The sequence below is a fragment of the Xiphophorus couchianus genome, chromosome 11 (assembly GCF_001444195.1).
Source record: "Xiphophorus couchianus chromosome 11, X_couchianus-1.0, whole genome shotgun sequence".
Lineage (NCBI taxonomy): Eukaryota > Metazoa > Chordata > Actinopteri > Cyprinodontiformes > Poeciliidae > Xiphophorus > Xiphophorus couchianus.
The window spans coordinates 32,023,013-32,044,192 of NC_040238.1; the positions used below are offsets into that span (position 1 = coordinate 32,023,013).

General features: G+C 38.2%; 1 protein-coding gene across 4 annotated transcripts in view; it reads left to right on the forward strand.

Moving 5' to 3' along the window:
* bbx (BBX high mobility group box domain containing) overlaps nucleotides 1-14,212 on the forward strand; it is a 41,876-nt gene extending 27,664 nt beyond the window's left edge. For all 4 annotated transcript variants that reach the window (XM_028032496.1, XM_028032495.1, XM_028032498.1 and 1 more), the window contains 7 exons: nucleotides 921-986; nucleotides 2,039-2,873; nucleotides 4,120-4,252; nucleotides 4,834-4,985; nucleotides 7,731-7,916; nucleotides 8,347-8,539; nucleotides 8,644-14,212. In XM_028032496.1, the coding sequence (XP_027888297.1) occupies nucleotides 921-986; nucleotides 2,039-2,873; nucleotides 4,120-4,252; nucleotides 4,834-4,985; nucleotides 7,731-7,916; nucleotides 8,347-8,539; nucleotides 8,644-8,722 (1,644 nt within the window). In that variant the 3' untranslated portion in view covers nucleotides 8,723-14,212. The remainder of the gene's footprint in view (nucleotides 1-920; nucleotides 987-2,038; nucleotides 2,874-4,119; nucleotides 4,253-4,833; nucleotides 4,986-7,730; nucleotides 7,917-8,346; nucleotides 8,540-8,643) is intronic.
* Nucleotides 14,213-21,180: the final 6,968 nt, after the last annotated feature.

Here is a 21,180-nt window from a genome sequence, read left to right on the forward strand (position 1 = left end):
ACTCTCAGAGTGTTAAAGTTCCACAAGACAGGATTTGTTGCCGTGCGCTTGCGCAATGTGAAGAAAAGAGGAGATTAAAAGCACATGCAAGCTGCGAGGTGAGATAAATGTGATCAGTTTTGATGATTGGCAGCAAGAGACAGTGATCGGTGATCACTGATCATACACTTTTTCACGGAAATTCGGCCGATCGAGCGGCACACCTCTAGTGAGAAGTTTGTGGAAGGAAACCCAAAAGAAGTTATCCCTGATACTATTGACCAAATGTATATAAACTACTGAATTTGAGGAAAGTTGCAAAAATATTCTAAAAATGTTCTACCCATGTTTTCTGGCATTTAGTAAAAATAAATAATTTTGGTAATTCTAACTAAGCTAAAACAGGTAAAGTTTGGTCTGATGCTAATTAGTGAACTGATAGAAACTATGGACAGTGAGAAGACCATTGTTTGTGTCTTTCTACTCAGTGTACACCTTTTACACTGTCAAATTATGGATTTGACAGAATTACATATGTGGCTACAATCTAATAGCTTGCCCCCATCAGAGTGTGAATGTGTGTGAATGACTGAATGTAGTGTGAAGCGCTGTGAGGTTTTTCTGGACTTGATAAAACACTATAAAAATCCAGGCCATTTACTATTTTACTGAAAGCTTCAGATTAAATATGTGCACTTTTAAAAAGTGACTAGTAATATTGAAATATAAATTATTTCAGTTATGTTTTTCATCTTTTAAGCATGTTTTAATTGACAGCTTAAACAGTTTGGTTTCATCAAGAGCCAGCTAATTTCATTGCTTAACATAGTAAAAGCTGAAGTCTAGATGTATGTTATTCAGTCTGTTAGAATCAAACAGAATTATTATATAATACCAGGAAGTAACACGATGGAGAACTGATTATGTCATTGTGTGTTCAGTCTTCCTTGTCAGGCACCCTTGAAGGAAAACCATACAGACAGTCAGCTCTCTTCCAGCTTGCAGAGGTAAGTGAATCGTCTTTAAAAGATGCATGTTAAATTATTAATGTCATAAAGACAATGACGTAACCATGTCTCAGGATCTAAAATTTGAATACTTGAATACAGGTGTAGGAAGGTCAAAATATTGTTGACAACAGAGCTTCATTAATCCATGTTTTTGCAGGTAATAGCATACATTAGATTTGATCGACCAAATTTCCATATCGATGTCAATCTTTTAGGACCTTTTAGGACGAATATTTAAACTTAGACTTTGACAAATTTCCAAAATAGCCCATCTGATGAATAGTGATATGTGTATCTAGAACTTACTATTTTTGTTCCTTGTCAGTTAATGTATTTAAAGGACACTTCAAGAACACCTTTTTTACACCAAACTGTTTGGACTGCAGTAATTGTTGGCTAATATATTTTAAGAGTTCTGAAGTTGAATTTTTTATTCGGATTTGATATTTATCCAGTAGGATCGAGTCTCGCAGGAGCAAAAGCCCACCACTCTTTGATGCCACCCTTTGGTGTTCCTCGCTCACATTTTTACTTGCGTTTGCGACTCTGCTTTGTTGAACATACAGTGATAATGGGCTGGACACACAGGAGCCAACATTGCTATCTCTGAGATCTGTGCTTACTAATATATGGTGTCTCATATTTAACAAAACAACATACAGTATATTATTAATACTATTATTTAGCTACACAGTAAAAAGAAAATGTTGACAAACTATACAACAGTTTTATATGTACATTTCTACAATTAGTTAAAAACTGCAGTGACTTGTACCAAAATTTCTAAGTTGATCAAACTAGACTTTGAATAATTAACAGTTTTTTTCCCCATTAATCTTTGCATTTTTGGTGTGCAAAAGGCAATGCCTGAAATATTTGTAAGAAGTCCTAAATATTTGGCCTTGGTATTCGTCTTGGAATGACTGGTCTTCACTCCATTCCTGCTGTTTTATGTCTTGAATAGAATCATGATTATATAGGATATGTGGAGGATATTTTCGAAAATACAGATTCACATAATGTAATCGTTTTATTTTGGGTTTTTTTAGATGTGTTTAGCATCAGAAGCAGGAAAAATAGACTCAATAGTGTCTCAGCCCGATGACAACTGCTCCACAGCAACACTCAAGCAAATATCCATGAAGCCAGGAGTTAAGGAGGAGAGAGACAACTCTGACTGCTGTAGTCCTTCTCATAGATCGCCCTCCCCTCCATCTCCTTCCTCTGGAACATCCACCCCCACTGCTCAGCATACAAGCCAAAGTGGATGTGTCAAAAAGAAGAACAAGAAATATGAGGAGGTGAAGTCTAATGACATCCCATGTTCAGAAAAGAGAGTGGGCACAAATTGTCAGCACTTGGAATCAAATGTGGACAGCACCATTGAGGCAGTGGCCAGAGGAGCTTGGATTGACAAAGAGGATAAATCCAAGAAGAAGACCCCTCCCAGTTTTATCAGTAGAAGCTCCGGTCTGCCACAAAAGAAAACTAAGACCAAAGTTAAGACACTGGTTAAAGCAAAAGAAGAGGAGTTGGAAGACAGCAGCAAGCTGCAGGGATCCTCTGATGGGGAGAGAAAGAAAGTAGTGCCTGGCATTGAGGCCAAGATTGAAACAGAAAGTGTAAATAGTGAAAGCACAGGCCTTCAAGGCTGCATGCCAGTGTCTCCCCAGCTCCACTGCGGCCAATCGCCGGTGAAGCCCAAAGAAGAGGACAAGGAGAAGCACAAGGAGAAAGAACAGCAGAAGGCTAGTGACACAACCTGTGAGCTGAACACACACAACCATGGCTCCAGAAAATCCGAGCGAAGCTGTAAGGGTGCCTTGTACAAAACTCTTGTGTCTGAGGGAATGCTAACTTCACTGAGAGCCAATATAGACAGAGGTATTTAATTTGAATTCTCAACCAAATAGATTAACCCATTTAATCCCAATTTTTTCCTGCAAAATAAGTGCATGGATTTCAATCCTTGGACCTCCCTAACATGATATTTATGAATTATTACATTTTATGTTGGTTATGTTAGTGAAAATGTAGGTTTTATACTTGGCAACAATTGTTGCCGGTGAGAAACTGCATAGTCTGCATTACACAAATCTGGCCTATTTACACATAAAAGAAATAAGAAAAATCATGACATGCATAACTTATTATAACAAAAAATGGTTACAAGAGTGTTCAGAAATAATTTAGATACATAAAGATTCAATATTACATCCTGCAGATGTCATTGTTTCAATGTGCCGAGTGGCCTGTAATCTCATTTGGTCATTTCATCAAAGAGGCAAAATCAGGTAAAAATGTTAGTATGAACAAATCTGCATCTGGGAGGAAATTCTTCCTGTTCTACCAGACCAAGAACTACACCTTGACCTTGTCCTAAACTAGATTCAGGTGTGGCATCATCTTGTTGTGGTCATTCAGTGCATAGACCACACTTTGTGGAAAGGATCGCGTTTTGGGGGGTGAAATAGGAGAAGGGTTCAATTGTGGGAATGACAGTGATGTAGAAGACATCATTTTGAGGTTCCTTTAGGCCTAGAAGATCTAAAATATCTGATGGTTTTAAGCTGTATGGGAACAGCAGGGCATATAGAATAAACAGGCAAACCACTGACACATAGCATACTGCTGTCTATGCATTATGCTAGCGGCAACAATTGTTGCCATGCTTACATTCACTCTTCTTATGATGAAAAGATGAATGAAGGGATGCAATTTTCTTTATTTATCAGTAGAAGACACTTGAAAGAACATATGTTCAAAATATTTTATTTATATTTGTTTATTAAAGTATTTTACTAACTTCCTCTTGTACAGGTTTGTGACAGACTTTTACCTCCAGCGTTACAGGCAGGAAGTAAAGAGGTCTGGTCATGTGACCTTTCACACTAGATACATGAAATTGATATTGCTTAGAGTATACACATTATTATTTTATTTTAAAACTTCAATTAGCTGCCAAAAGTCAAAACTATTATTTGAGAGCTCCCACAAGTTAGAAAAAATGTCTGGCAACAATTGTTGCCGGTGGGATTAAATGGGTTAAACATTCCACTCCTGTCTTGTGAAAATATGTAGTTAAGGAATGCTGATAAACGTAACTAATATGGCTGACTCATTTCTGCAGGTAAAAGAGGTGGCTTACGCGCTTTTGATCATGAGTCTAACTGGAGTCAGGACAGCTGGACAGTTTCACACTTGGGACCAAGTAATACCAAGAAGCTAAAAAAGTCCAAGTCCAAAGAAGAGTCTTCACAGAGGTTCGTCATATCCCATCACAAATACATTTAAGTCATGTAAAATCTGTGGAAAGAGCTAAATATTAGGGTGGTGGCAAGTAGGGCTTTCAGTCTTAAGGATTTAGGGTTCATCACCAATGAGAACTTGTAAGAATATCAGTGGAAAAACGTGACATATCTCCTGTGTTATGCAATAAAAAAAGATATTTTCCAAATTTAGTTTCCCTTTACATTACATCCTTTTAAAATATAATGAAATGAGATGCTGGGGTCCTTCCCTATCAGAATCGAGCTTCTTGATTGAAATAATTTCATTTCTTTGTAAGCCATTTAACCTCCAAAATGGGTACCAAAGGGGTGATGGAGTGGCGCAGGGGTTCAGCACAACCCACATATATAGAGGCCTTAGTACTCAAAGTAGCCATCGCAGGTCCCAGCCTGGTGACCTTTGCTGCATGTCTTTTTCCTTCTCTCGTTATCCTGTTTCCTTTTAATTCACTATCAAATAAAGGCCACTAGAACCTTTAAAACCTTACAAAAATAGGTGCCAAATCATTTTTGCCTGCACCGTTTGTGATCTAACTTTGGTCTTGATTTTTCAGCCTGGGAAAACTAGAAGAAGAGTTTGAAAAGAAGTTCAACAGCCTGCCACAGTACAGTCCAATCACCTTCGATAAGAAGGGGACAGCTGTTGCCAAGAAAAAGAAAACTGACTGCTCCTCTAGCGTAGATGAATCCTCCAAATCTCCAAAAGGTCAGAATGCTGTTTATACCAAAGGTCACTCCACTGAACAAAGCAATGCCAGGATTTCCTCCAGTGTATTATATGTCTGGCCACCTGCCTCCTACCAGGCTACGTGTTGCTTATTTTTGTTTTTTATTAAAAAAATATTTTTATTTATTTATTTATTTTATTTTTTTACCTTAAGCCGACTTCACACGTTCTTGCTGTGCTGAGTATTTCACTGGCAGAGCAGAGTTGTTCCTGTAAGATGGGTTTCTACTTTATGCATTGAACATGGTATGAAGCCAAGAGAGCGAACCAATCACACTGCTGGCTCCTCTGCGCTTTGGCCGCCTAGCGCGCTGTTGTGGCTGGATCTCTAAAGTTTACCTCAATGCGGATCACATGCTCCTTCTTTCACTTAAACTGGACACAGACTCACCTGTGTGGACATTTATATCAACCCCCTGTAAGCACTCATGTTTCTTTGGAGAACTCTACATCTAGACATGAGTCAAGTTTAAAAGTCACCACATTTGCTCAGCTTGTGCAGCTCAATGTGAACACAAATATACAGTAGGTGCGCGCTAAGCGTGCAGTGAGAATGGTATATCTGTGTGAGCAAAGAATTATGTGTTGCATGTGCGTTTACATCTTAACATACTGCCCAGCTCTGTGTCTGCGCTGGTAAAGTTTATGTATGTGTTCCTTGGTTAGATGCGCCTTAGTGGACAAGTGGTACAGGCAGAGTGGCTGTGTGCACAGAGATCAAGAAAACTCGTCCCATAAGCCTGGGGCAACCAAAACAGTCTCTGTGGGGCTTATTAAAAACTCAATTGAAGATCTACTAAGGCCACATAAATTAAGTCTCCCTGTTTGTCCCTCTGTTTCCAGCAAAGAGAAGCACAAGTGCAGCAAATTTAGCTCATCATGCAGGGCCGGTCCAAGGTTGTATGTGGCCTTGAGCAGAATTTGATTTAGGGGCCTGTCTTGCTGCTAAGAACATCAGTATCACTAACAACATTTCTCATAGAATTAGAGAAACCTGGGACAGGGGACCTAGTTTAATTGGCTAACCTTAAGTGATAATTGTAGTTTACTGTGATTTGTGAACAAACAGAACTCAAAGATTCACCTCATAGCTTCAGATTGTAGCTATGGTAACAAAGCAATCTAACTATGATGATTGTTCTTTGCACTTTTACAAAGTAAACTTTCCGGGTCCATAAAGTCTTAAATTTAAATTTGAATTCTGTTATTTTATCTATGCTGGAATTAGGAGTTTCACTAGTTGACTAGTCGATTCTTTACTTTGCAATGACTTTTTACGATGCCAGTCAACTAGTCCCAATCATGTGACAAAACAGATTTTTCCTGATTGTTTCTTGTTCTTTTAATTCTGCATAATAGACTTGGTAAAAGTGTTTTTTTTATTAATATTTGCCGTAAATATAGCTGATAAAGCCTCCAAGTTGATGTGAAGCATTTTGCGCTTATGTCACTATGACGTCATCGCAACCAGACGACTTCGACTCGACTTCTATCATGTTGTAGTTGACCTTAAAAAATATGAAGTTGTTCAACCCCTATGCTGGAACCATTAAATCAAATTTAACAGCACTGACATTTTCAATAGACAAATGGTAGATTTCTATATCTGTGGTCTATATTAAAATGTTAGCATTTATGGGGTCCTTTAAGGCCAGGGGGCCTGAAAAGGCTGCTGACTTAATTTGGATTTAACAGAAGTGCAAATAATTGATATTTATTTTAATTGTATTTTATATATATATATATATGTATATATATATATATATATATATATATATATATATATGTATTTGTTGTTTTTAAGACTATAGTTGTGGATTTAAGTATTGTCAGCAATGTCTTTCAGTAACATAATTACCGAGTAATATTTGAACATTTCCTGTCAACTGGACATTTTTAACACAAAAATACAGTGGGCCGCTGGTGGGCCGCTGGTGGCGCCGCTGGTGGGCCGCTGGTGGCACCGCTGGTGGGCCGCTGGTGGCGCCGCTGGTGGGCCGCTGGTGGCGCCGCTGGTGGGCCGCTGGTGGCGCCGCTGGTGGGCCGCTGGTGGCGCCGCTGGTGGCGCCGCTGGTGGGCCGTTGGTGGCGCCGCTGGTGGCGCCGCTGGTGGCGCCGCTGGTGGGCCGCTGGTGGGTTGCTGGTGGCGCCGCTGGTGGGCCGTTGGTGGCGCCGCTGGTGGCGCCGCTGGTGGGCCGCTGGTGGCGCCGCTGGTGGCTGCTTCTGCGCCACTAGACCACTGGGCCTAGCAAGTTTTCTGGGTGAAATCCTGAATACAGAGTTCATTTACATGCAGCTCCAGTCAAATTAACTTCCAATCCAATTAAAACTTTGTCCACTCAGTCATGTCATGCTTTGTTTCCACCTAAGCCTAACGCTTCATGAACCTCAACAGCTGCTGTGACCGATTTTGCTAGCATGCTGACTTTTTCTTTAGAGATAATGGAATATATTTTTTCATCCTGAAAAAAACTGTAGTTCAACATCCTCTTTTATTTTACATGAAGTTAATACAGTTTTTTACTTAGGTTTTGTTTTGTTAGCTCAGTTTTGAAATGTTGTGACTAATGTGGCTGTCTGTTGTGCAGGGCTTGTTTGTCCTTTTTTCTGTGCTTTTGTGGGAGTGTTATGTAAAACCTTTATCTGCTGTACCTTTCCTGTCACAAACTGTGAAAGGTCTAAGTTATGTTGGTCTGATTGATGTTTGTTTTGTGCATTGTTGCAGTGGAACAGAGTAACTGCTGGCAGTTGGATTCAGTTTCAAAAGCTCAGCCCTCTGCTTCCATGTTCCTTGACATCCATGGTGCCTCCAGCATGGAGATGCTGGTTGGCAGCCAGAAGAGGAAGGCTAGGAAGTCCAGGATTACACACTTGGTGCGCACGGCTGATGGCAGTGTTTCTGCAGCTGAAGGTGAGTTCTCAGGTGCTCCATTTATCAATCGTTGTGCTTATGGTCTGGGATTTTAACTTTTAACTTGACCAGCGAGAGGAAAGAAAATGGACTTGTGTTGTTGGACTGAGGATTTTCTAGTCATTTAAATAATAATAAAAAAATGTCAGTGTTGCACACTTAATGATTAATCAGTGTGATTTTTGCAAGTTCTTTTATTTGATGAACACTGTTAACAGAGAAGAGCGACAGTGAGCGCCTCCACTGACCAGTCGTTACTGTACTAAATTGCCGTTGGCTCGCTGAGTCAGGAGTGCTCACCATGCTCTATGTGCCAACTGGTGGCGAACTGCTGTAACTGCAGTTTAATCATGAAATAAGTGAAATGTGTGTTTTGCTAATTTTTAGATATGTTCATATGATTTTTATTTATTTATTTATTTAATTACAGAAAACAAAGCTGGGGATCTAAACCAGGAACAGGATAAGAAGCCATTAAACCAACAGAATTTATGCAATGAAAAAAGGTGCTACAGCAGTCCTACAGCAGAGGAGACTGGGCGGAACACCTTACCACCAGAGTTACCTGCTTTCTTCAGTTTGGCAGCCCTTGCTGAGGTAGCAGCCATGGAAAATGTTCACAGGTAAGAGCTTGGGCTTTCCTCATATATTGTTCAGTAGATGGATAACAGCATGAGGTGTCTTGGTGGGCTTGTAATGCTTGTCCTGTCTCATGTCCATATTTCAGAGGCCAGAGAAACTTAGCTCAAAGCCAGAAGAAAGAACTTGTACAAACTCCGGTTCTCATATCCTGCGCTGATCAGTGAAGTGATGCTGCTGCTTCTGGAAGAAGATGACATGAACAGTAGTAGTGAAGCTTTGCTTTCCTGAGAGGTTGTTTGTTTGGAAGGCTTGGACAAACTCCAGACTTCGATTTTGCTTGAATCTAATATATGGGGAAAGAAACCCTCTCCTCTTCTCCCGCCTGCCCCTTCTCTGTTGGTGTCTCAGTGTTTCATCCTGAGCCTCTGTTGGGCTTCAGGGAGAATGCTTTTCTCAAAGGATGGCTTTGTGTATTCAATGGATGATGTACTTGACACTCAGTGAATTCCCTACAGTAAGTGGTGGTCAGTACAGTCTAGTTGTTGAGAAACAAGTAGAGTAGGTAAGGTGGACTTTCAGGTAGACTGTTTTCTCAAACTCACTAGCTGCTTTGAGAAAAATGGTCATGAGAACATTGGAGCTGTTGGTCTGTTGCCGAGCAGCAGGCCAACAGCTCCTGTGTTATGCAAACTAAAATCATCCCTTTGTCAACAGTTTTTGGATATAAAGGGGGCCATTTATATACTTCCATCACAGTTCCACATACATCACAACTTGAAGAGAGATGGGCTCTTAGCTTTTGGAAGGAGCTTTGTGAATTGCTTCTTGGTTTTCAGTATCTCTGCTGCAGTGGTCAGAAGATCCTCAGCTTGGGCAGAAAGAAGGATTTGAGGATTTGCTTCATCTGTCAGGAATCACAGTGATCCTCCAATTATTGCAAGCTGTCGCTGCTGTGTACCGCAGTGTGACACGGATCACTCCCGACAGCCACATGCACAAAAGATCTATCTACACTGATGTGTTCCATATGTATGGAAATAAAAACATCAACAATGGCACATTTTGTGGCTGCAGTCACTATGTACTGTTTAGCACCGCCACTGAAAAGAAACACCTACTATATTTACACCTGATTAGTCTGTGCAAAAAAAAAACAAGCTTTCCTCAGTGCATGGCTTCCTTTTTAAAGGTGGTTCCTATAGATTTGTTGTATACTGTTATAAGGAAGCCATTTTGGAGGTTAAGTGTGACTGAAAAGACCTAATTTTTTTAATGGGACTGTGAAAGTGCTTTTGACTTGCAGTCATGTTTGTTGTTTTTTACTTGATGAATAGTTCCCACACCTCTCTGAACACATTTGTATGTGGAAAAGCTTATTTGCCTCCAGCTTCATCCCAAAAGAACTTTTAACCAGGGTAAATGATCATGACAGACTTCCTTTAAAGCTGTGGTATGTTAATCTTTTAAAAAATAGTTTTTTTTACATATTTCTTAAAACTGTCATTATGTTGTGACAGTACGGTATGAGACAAATAATCTGTGAAAAAATTTAGTTCCTCTGCCTTCTCCCAGTGCAAACTACAGAAATACACAGCTCAGTCAAAAACAACCAATTACAGGCAGGAGGAGGGTCTTAGCGCTGTCAAACACTCTAGTGTATGCACTGCGCTCACCCCCTGTCCCCTTGCTCTCTGCTATGCTACAGCTTGTCCTTATCAGACCACCTATGATGGCAGATGGAACAGTTAGGTTAGTTGTTTCTTTGCCATTAGCACCATGAGCACGAGGTTGATATGACTGATAACATATTGATATATATAATATATACTGATGTCGCTAAGACCTTCCTCCTGGCTCTGTTTGGTTGTTTCTGGTTGGCAGCGCTGCATTTCTTCAGACAGCAACAGTAGCTCAGGGAGGATCGATCTTTTCACTGGCTCATAGTTTACTGTCAGGACATACTGACAGTTTTAGCAAAGATTTAAAAAACTGTTTTTTATATAAAAACACAGCTCAGTTTTAACAACTACTTGCTCAGTTTATTTTGGTGGTATACTAATTTAGTGTCCTAGTATGTATTATCAATGAGCATTTTATATTTATGAGAAGATGTTTTAGTGTAAGCAAAGTTTGTGTCAACTAATGTTGGACTGAATGTTAAGAGAAATGCATTCCCCTACATCTGAACTAGAGTTCATAATATCAGAGGACTTTGCTATTGCTTATCTTTCTGTTCAGTGTCCCTGGAAGTCAGGTGTCTGTTTTTAAAGCCGGCTTCTCAGAACTAAAATCTAGCCTTAACCCTCCCACCTGCACACTGTTTGCCACCACAAAGTCCTGAAGCAGATTTGTCATCTCAGTTTTAACATATTTAAACACTGGAATGCAGTTTTCTCACTACTTGAGAAAAAGATTTTAATTTCTTGTCTGCATAATTTCCACAGAGTATTCACTGCTTGTGTATTCAGTTTCAAACTGCACTAATTTGAAATCAAAATGATGAAATTTAAATTCCACATGGAAGAGTAAAGCAATGCCCCCACTAGCCACAGGGTTCTTCTACCACCGTTGTGTCTTTGACGTTCTGAATCAAGTTAGCTGTAGTTTCCACATGAAAAAAAGAGCAGCCTGCACTATGAAGCAAGTTTTAGTGACCTTTTGAGGCATCTTCAGGTTCAAATCATGATTTTGTCTTCTTACCTGTGTCATCTGTATGCTTGAAATCTTCCCTACTCCCAAGCAGCAGAATTCCACCAATTAGTGCACATAACAGGGAAAATGAATGAAATAGACAGTAGTATACAACAGAAAGAGAAACAATTTTAAGTTAGCTCTTTTCTATTAATAGTATATTCAGGGCCTAAATCAGGGGTCTGCAACATATTGCTCCTGAGCTGCATTTGGCACTTTGGACATTCCAAAATGGCTTCATAACTTTGGTTAAAGTTATATATAGATTTTGCAGTTGAAGGTTATGTTAACTGGTCTCTCCAAATTGCTCTTATTGTGGGTGTGGATGATTGTTTATCCTATGTGCCCTGTCCAGGGCGCACGCCCCCGTCGTGCCCAGTAACTATATTTCCATTACAAATGTGCACAAATCTTTGTCTATATTCTGCTAACATAAAAAAACAACACAATTTTGCAATTGCGGTGTTTCCATTAAATAAGAAATTAAATTAAAATCTTATGTGAATAAGCTTTTAATAACTTCCAATAAGTTATTAAAAGTTACGGTAGCAAAGGATGTAAACAATTAAATGAAATATAATCATAATTTAACCACAGCCGCAGCTAATGACTGCTGCAGACCACCAGCTCTCTCCCTGCAGTACAAGTGAATGGAGATGATGGATTGTTTCTTTTATGCTAAATTGCTTTTCAGCTTTATTTCATTTTGTTTTATGTTATTATTTTATCATGTCAGTCCAACTCTGCTTGTTTTAGATGTACAGCAAGTACTGAGGTGATCAAGTCAGTCTATACCAGTAAACATCGTCCTTACTGTTTGGGTTAGTTTTACCCAATCTACTGAAGAAACCTGCTTCATAGTGTAGGCTTGTTTTGAAGTGTCAGATCCAGGTTTGTTTAGTCTGATTTGTTTCATAATACAATAAAGCTAGCTAGGGCTAGTGGAGGCAAGGCATGTAGCTGATTCCTGTTTTTGTTGCTCAGAGTATATATATGCATATATATATTTTTGTATATATAAACAGTGCTCAATAAGAGTCATTTCATTCCGAAGTCCCTGTTTTTATTTCAGCAATGCAGGTGGTCTTCCCAGATTTGCTGGAATCTTCACAAACTCATTGATACAAACAGAAAAAAACCTGTGTTCAGTTTTTACCATGACCAACAGCCACACCTCCTTCCCCTGGAGCTCTTTGTCCCTCTGTGTGTAGACCAATACTTCCATGACCACATTCTAGATACAATTCTACTGCAATTTAGATAGATTACGTTGTTTTTTCTATTTTATTTAATATTGTTCCTTTTTTATATAAAAAATTGAGGCTTTTCATTGTTCACAACTGTGTGAACAATGGATGTGCTTGTACTTATCTGGTGGATAATACAGTGCATAAACAATACGCTAGTCCTGTTAGCCCTGCAGCTGGTGTATGTCCTAATAACGCTTTTTGCTATGGAATGTCACACAAAATGGGTTTTAGAAACCCATTTTGATTTCTTAAATCACAATGTTCAGATCTGATAATAATGTTTGTTCATGTCTTTGTTAGTCTGCAAATAATGCTGAACTGCAACCAACCTGGAATTGCTCATTTGGGTTTAAAATACAACAGAGTAGCACAATAGACTACAGAGAACCAAACTACAGTCTGTCATAATCTTAATAAGAATCAGTATATGGAAATGTATACTTTCAGGTGTAAGAAAGTTCCATCATTGAAACAGAATTGAAAAACATGTGAGCTTTTGTTTTGTTGGAAATAAGGAGTCCCCTGCGCCTGTGTGTCCACATCAACCCTCAACACCCTACCTTCTTAAAGGAATATACCTCCTTACAGCAAGTGAGTTTATTGACATTTGCCAAAGAAAATGAATGGTATGGTTCGAAGGGAAATTCTGTTGGAGGAAATATAAATCATGCTAGCATAACTGTTGCACTGGATTTTTTAGGTGTTTGAATCTTCAGGTAACATTATCAGTACAATTCATTGTGATTATCTAATGAAATTATGTTTGTTTTTGAATTCAGAGTTTGACTCAACCTCAACACAAGGAATATAAAGTATTTGCACCTTATGACCCAAACCAAAATTATCATGGTCGTTAAACAAAAATAAAAAAAATATTTCATCCACTCAATATAGTTTGGGAATTGCTCCATCCAGTAAAAACTGCACATCTACAGATTAGCCCTTCATCCTCTTGACTTTTCTATTTAAAAATGCTTCTTTAAGGTTCAAAATTCTTATATTAGTTACAAAGATTAACTATAATGCCCTTTTGTGCTAGTACTGTCTTCTTGAATGTAATCATTTTCTACCTATATTTTTCTAATTCAGCCTTGATTGTACCGTAGGTATGCTATGACGGTATACTGTTGCTTCTGTGCATATTTTGTTCTAACAATTAATGTAAGGACAGCTGCTGCACTGTTAATTCAGTGGAAGTGCGATGAGTATGCCCAAATGACTTCTTGGAGCATGTGAGCATCCATGAAACTGACAACTATTGACTGTTGCATTGAGTTTTGGGGTAATCTTTCTCTGGTTTGGTTCGAAAGTGGGGACAATCCTGCAAGCAGAATATTTGTGTGTGAGTTTTAGCTTATTTATAGCTCTTCAAAGTTTAGTCAAATTTCAAACAGAAAAAAGCATTATATATATTTGCTTATACATAATCATGTATGAGATCATTTGTCCTTAACTAGAATGTAGATTACGCCTTCCTTATTTTTAACCTAAGTTTGCAATGATGGTTTTCAATGCCTACCTAACTGATAAGTTGTAGATCAATTGACATTATTAACCATGTGCTTGCCATACATTATGTAAACAATGTTCTTCATGATGTGCTATTTTGATTGTTAAAGCCCAATTTGTTTAGTGCTGCCTTGCCTTACTGTATTCCCATTGTATTGTGGGATCCCCCTTCTCCTTATCAAACCCACATTGCTGTCAGAACACTGTTTGATGACACAACTATTCCTTGTACAACACCTATTAAAATAACTTCTGTTAAACCTGTCTGTGTGTGTGAGAGTGACATTTTATGTCAGTTTTATTTGATTTTGTTTTGGTAACTCCTGGTTAAGGCTGAAGTATGTAACTTACAGAAAAATGGTATTTTACAGATTTCTTAAAACTATCACTATGTCATAACAGTATGATACTGATAATCTGAAAATTCCCAGATTTTTCAGATTATCAGAAACAGCAGATAACCTGCTGTTATCGACAGAGTTATGGAGCTCCATCAGAGGGTCAATTTCCCTTGTGTATACTCTAACACATAAACCAGGTGTGTATGTGTAACATACATACCAAGTATGTCACACATACAGTAAAGCTCTAGACTAAAAAGTCTAGAGCTCTAGTGAATGTGTGTCTAAGAAGTCTAGAGCTCAGAAAATTAGGGACAAGTTTAAAGGCTCAGGCAGAGACAGTTTGGCGCCCTGGCCGAACCGCCTTTCCGGCACCGCCATACACCCTCCCCCTCCACAAAGTTGTTGATGCGGGTGGGAGGTCTGGGGGGTTGTGGGCAATTGGGATGAGGATGGTTTGCATTAAGCACTCAATGGTGCTTAATGCAAGATCCTCTGGTTGTAAGAACAGAGGCGCGGGGAGTATTTGAGGATCGGGGACCATGGGGGAGGGGTAGGGGTGCGCTTATGCCGCCCTCCACAAGATGCTGTCCTGGGCAGTTGCTCATGTCACGTATATCAGAAACCGCCACTGGCCATCAAATAGGTTATTTGTCTAAGTCAAATAACCTAGTTTAACAATCCCTCAGATGTACTGCATTCCAGAGAGATGATTCTACTTTTAAACCCTGGTTTCAAAGGGTGACAGGGATGGAGGGAACTCATCAGGGCCAGGTAGACTTCCTGGAAAAATCAGTTTACGAAATTAAAGGAGGTATCTTGTATCAGAAGAAAGGAAAGTATGAAGCTTCAGGCACAAAGTTATGGAGTTGGACAATTCAATTACCTGGGTCGGTCATAGGATTTTTCACAAGACACTCAGTAGAATCAGCAGCTATTTTGTTTGGCCTTCCTGTGAGAAGTTGACTTGAGGTAAATGATTCAGTAAATGGCAACTACAACTGCTGCCAATCACTGAAGCACCTTTTGAAAGGCACCTTTTGTGGGCTCATTAGAAAGGAAATCTACAGGTCATCGTTGGTAATATTCAGATATTACTAATATCTGAGGCCTTTGCACTCAGATCTATTGCTATCTGACATGTTGCTAACTCATACCTGTCAAGTCTCCCATTTTGGCCGGGAAACTACCGTATTTTACCTCTCTGTCTCGGCGTGCTTCCATATTAGCATTTTCCCCTAAATGTCCCGTATTAGAATAATTACGTTGCGACCCTGCCTCCTGCAGCTTTTCTCTAGAGTAGGAATTCCTAAAGAAAGTCTTACAGATTGTGTACATGTTGCTATAGGAATTAAGGGACTTTTCACCCCCAAATAGATGGGCTTGTAGAATAATATAACCACTCTCAAAAATATGCTGCACAAGTTTTGTTTCTGACACAAGTTGCCTGTTTGCTTGTCAGGAGGTTCCACAGGTTTCTCACACTTCAAACTATCTATGGCCACCAAGTGAGACACCCACTAGATCTGCGGTAGGACTGCAGATAAGACCCAAAGTCAGAGGATAAAAACATTGAAGCATTTTTTGCAATGTCAGAGCGAGATTTCCTGCAATCTCCCTCTCTAAGAGAGAGTGATAGCAGGAAATGCCATTATTTGCACAAGAAAACTGTAGGAATCATTCCTCTATTTTCAGTTAAATCTTAGAATTTAGATTATTTAGTTTCTTTTTATTTTTTGTTTATTTTCTAGTTGATTTATAATTAGATTTTTTGTTTAATTTGTTATTTAAAATGCGTTCTTTGGCTAGTAATTCACTTAATTAATTAATTTCAATTTGGGACGTGGGTGTTTCACAGTATAAATACATCATTTTAAGTAGCTCATTAAGCAAGTGGTGGTCAGATGTTTTTTTTTACCAGTCAGCCAGTTTGTCATCAGTCATCAGCTGTCAGTCTGTCAGTCAATCAGAGCAGGAGAAGTAGCAGAGTCCTGTAACCTGTTTTGTCTGAACAGTGGAATAAAACAAAGATAAAACATTTTGACCCTTTTCGATCTTTTGAACTGCGTAAGCCAGAATCCCTGGTGCATCAGGTGACTATTTGAGTTGAATTCACCTGTAAGTCTTAAGTTTTTTGATTTTTGAATTTGAGTTTTGGACAAATAGTCATTTCAACAACATAAAAAGACCTGATATGATCAGAAGGCCAGAGACAAAAGGTTCTGTTACTGCTTCCCACCAGTGGTAACAAGCTGCTGATGTAATACTTAAGATGTATTTACAGTTAATAGAACAGACAATAAGACCAGTGCTAGGTTCGGCTACGGGAGTAGAGAAATGTATAGGTGTATTAATGACCACAGACTAGAAAATAAGTTTAAACTGCCGGCTTATTATTGGTTGAAAAAGAAAGGAAACAACAATATTACAAACAGTTGACATACATTTAAAACAAAATTCATTCAAAAATAGTTTCCCTGTTTCTTAAAGAATATTTGATTTAATCCCTGTTTGAAATTAAACCTAATGTTAGGTATTATAGGATACTATTTATTTAAACCTAGGTTATTTAATTTCCAGTTAAAACTGCTAATGTACTTTGATTTACAGTTTTTTTTTATCTTTTAAGTCTATTTGACTTACTTAGTATTTTTTCAAGAGGCTAAGTTTTTTAATTCCCTGTTTTAATCATTTATTGTTTCTATTTTAAACCCAACAGAAATGTTTACATTTCATCCTACATTGTAACAATGAATATTGAATGTGGTTTGAAGAAAAAACAATAAAATACAACAGAAAACAATCCAGCAAAAGGCCGAATAACTTGTGCTTCAAATCAATGTCTTTTCTCTCTGATGATCCTGAAGTGTTAATCCTGTTTCTCTGACTCCACTCTTCAGCTGCAAACATGGGCAGGTCATACCAGTTTGGATGATACACAATGTCCAGCAGAGGGCGTAGCTCCTGCTAGACAGCGGTTAAAGGCGCCTTGGGTTACGCCTCGCCATCTTGTTTCTCACTCAGAGAATCCAAGTCAGCAATTGACTCGGAATTTCCCGGTTCAATTTTCCAGCAGAACCTTAAAGGCCTGGTTTAGTAACCAACAAAGCATAAAAGTTTGCTTAGCTTTGTTCTGTACTGAATCAAGTCCATACACTGGCGAGGGGGGCATGCTTCATCCCACACCAGTTCATCCATTACATCCAGTTTTTTAACATAGAACAACATAAATGTGCTACTTTAGCTTTCAGTTTCAATGAAGTAAAATTATATCACAAATAACATTCCACACAGGAAATAAATACACCTTTTAACTCACTAAGTCCAGTTATTTAACATATAACACAGTGTCCCGAGGTGTAATATGAAAAACAACTCCGAAAATGAAAAAAAAACAACAACAAAAAACTTTTGGACCGCAGGTAGACTTTTGATTCTCCGTTTCTCATATTTTTCCTCTTTTTCAAAGTACAACTCTGTGAGCTTCTTCGTTTTTTCTGCTTCTTCTGCTTCTAGCGACAAAGAACGTAGCAACCCGGTTGGCTAGAGCTAGTCACATGGTCTACACACAATGTGACCCTTCAGAATAAGAGAGTTTACTCATACAACCATCCTAACTGCTGACAAAATAAAACTGTTTTATACTTTTTAAACAAACAAACAAAAAACAAATTACATGTCATAACATGAAATACAGCATTCTTATTTCAATGAATTTTTTGTTTGTATTTTTAGCTAGTTTAAGTCTATTTATTTATTGACTATTTATCCATATTATAGCTATTTTTATGAAAAGGCTTATATTTAGTGAGGGCTATGTTAACCAGGGTTACACCAACAAAATGCTACCATCTGAGATCAACAAACAAAAAGAGCCAAGAAGCATCAGACATTTCATGTCTACTTGTTGAAAGTTTCACAATCAATGGGAGCTTGTGCATCAGGAGTTGTGTGTGTGTGTGTGTGTGTGTGTGTGTGTGTGTTTGTGTGTGTGCAGTGAATGATGACTGCAGGTGACTAAAAAAAACTATTCCCATCTAGCATTTAATTATAAAAATATCGTAAAACATAAAACAGTAAAAACAGTTAATTGTATAAAATATACAACTGCAGCATTCACACTGGAGAAAAAACCCGTTGAGCATGTAGTTCATTAAATGAAGGTTGGTCTGACCTTGTATTGTGTTTCTATGGAACTTTTCCAGAGAATCAGGACATTAGATGCAAATGCAAGAGCAAACAAAATTGTTTCTAAAGGGACGTTTTTTTATACTAACTATTAAAAATATTTATAAGATATTTGTTAGGAAAGAGTGTTAATATATTTGATTTGTAATACAAGTTCAATGTAAAGACTTTCGGAATACGCTTAAAATAACATCAAAATGATTTACTGTAGCATAAAATAAGCAAAATAAAAATCGAATATATTTAAGTACTTAGATGTAAACGTATATAAAGTTTTTCCAGTTTAGTAAAAGAACTTTAAACACACTTTACATTGAATTTCAATTCTATTTAAATTCAACTAAGAACGAAGTAAATTGCTTCAAAATAGCACTCTTAAAATGTATTCTATTTTTTAAAATCTATTTAGATTTTAGAACACATAAGTATTTTTCACAAGTACCAAATCCACTGAATAAAAGACACAAAACACAACTGAGAATAATAAATGTATTATTTTCTGTTGTAATGGAACGATCATGTAATATTTATGTTCAACTTTTTACTAGATAAAACATGAATTCGTTCTTCCACCAATCGATTGGATCTGATCTTTCTGCGCTGCAACCGCAGGGGAAGCAAATTCTTTCTTTCTTTCTTTCTTTCGCATTGCATGCTGGGGGTTGGTGGAGGAGCGTGTGGTGAGTGGACTGAGAGATTGAGAATTTTCTAACTTTGTTTTCCCTATCTTTATTGGGGTTTTTTGGATATTGTTCTTTAAATATTGTGGTTGTGGAGTTAGATTACGTGTTTTTTGGTTACATTTCTGTGTGTTATACCGGCATTTTGGCCTTTTGGCGCAAAATGCCGGAAATGGACTTGACCAAACTTACATGATTTGAAGATCATACCCAATAGTCTTACTATGACGGTGGAGGAATGTAGTTTGACGGTGGGAGAAGTTGTAGGTTGTAGCAGCATTAAATCTGCTGCTCAGATGAACAGCGCTATGGTAATTTTTGTTGACAGCGTGGAGAAGGCAAACAAAGTGATTGAAAAAGGCATTGTTGTGAACGATGTGTTTTTGTCCGTTTCCCCATTGAGTACCCCAGCTAAAAAAGTCACGATTGCGTACATACCGCCGTTTATCAGTGATGAATTGTTGGTGAGAGAGCTGTCACGACATGGGAAAATTGTTTCCGCGATTAGGAAAATGCCGTCGGGTTGTAAATCACCGCAGTTGAAGCACGTTGTTTCACACAGAAGACAGGTCCTCATGATCCTGAATAAAAAGAATGAAGAACTTAACTTAGTTCTTAATGTGCGAGTGGACGAGTTTGATTATGCCATTTATGAAAACTCGGGCACATTGGTGTGTTTTGGTTGCGGGGAAGTTGGTCACTTGGTTCGGGTGTGTCCTGGAAAAAATCTCCCTCCTGATAATTCAGTGCAAACTCAAAATAAAGAAAGTGAAAAATTGACAGATCAAGCTGAAGTTTCAGACTCAAGGAGTGTAGTGACAGTAGAAACGGAAGGGCAAACGCCTGAAAAAAACAATCACAGGGAAAGAGAAGTACAAGAGATGTGTGCGTTAGAGGACGGAGAACAAATCCTGAAAAGTCAAACGGTGGACGATTCACAGGAAAGGCAGGAAGGTAACAGTGAGGAGGGACAGAGTCCGAGTTTCCTAAAGTCTCTTCAGGGGGAAACAGATCCTGAGGAAATGGAAGATGAGGGCTGCAGTCAGACACCAGAGGAAGATGGCTTGGAATTTTCTCAAAAAAGGAAATTGTCTGAAAGTATTATTGGTTCTCAAACGGAAAATGATGACAGAGATACGGAATTAGAATGTTCTGGAAAAGTTCTAGAGTCAGAAAGTAATTTAGATGAAGAAGAGGAAGGTGAAGATGAAGGTTGGACTGAAGATAGTTTGGCCTCATCTTGCAAATCCATTGTTCAAAGTCAACAAAGGAAAGGTTATGGTGTGATAAATATAAAACATTTTTTAAAAGTTACTAAGAATATGAAAAATGTAAAAGTAGAGGATTTTTTTCCTGACAAGAAACTTTTTTTCATGCATGTGAGATCTCAGTTGAACAATAAAAGAAAAGGGGGAAACAATGATAAAGAAGTTTACCGGTTAAAAAAAATTAATCGGAAAACTTAAGCAAGAATTCAACAACAACGATGAGTTTGACGTTTAAATGTCTGTTTTTTCTTTTAGTGTTTTTTCTCCCATCTCTGATAATGAGCCACTTCAGAGTTTCTACTTTAAATCTGAATGGAGCCAGAGATGCGAAGAAGAGAATCAGTGTGTTTGAATTGATGAATTTAAAACATATAAATGTGTTAATGGTACAGGAAACACACAGTGATTGTGTAAATGAAATAGGTTGGAGGAGGGAATGGGGAGGAGAAATTATTTTGAGTCATTTAAACCAGGCCAGTGGGGGAGATGCAATTCTGTTTTCGAAAGATTTTCTACCTACCATCTTATCAGTGTGAAGAAGTAATCAAGGGTAGATTAATGGTGGTGAAAGCAAAATATGAGCGTTTTAATATTGTGTTTGTAAATATTTATGCTCCCAATACAAGAGTAGGGAGGATTTGTTTGTTACATGAACTTAAAGATGTTTTGTGTAAGTGTGACACGGATGATTTTCTTTTTTTGGGTGGAGATTTTAACTGTACAGAAAATGATCAATTGGATAGGAATCATTTTGA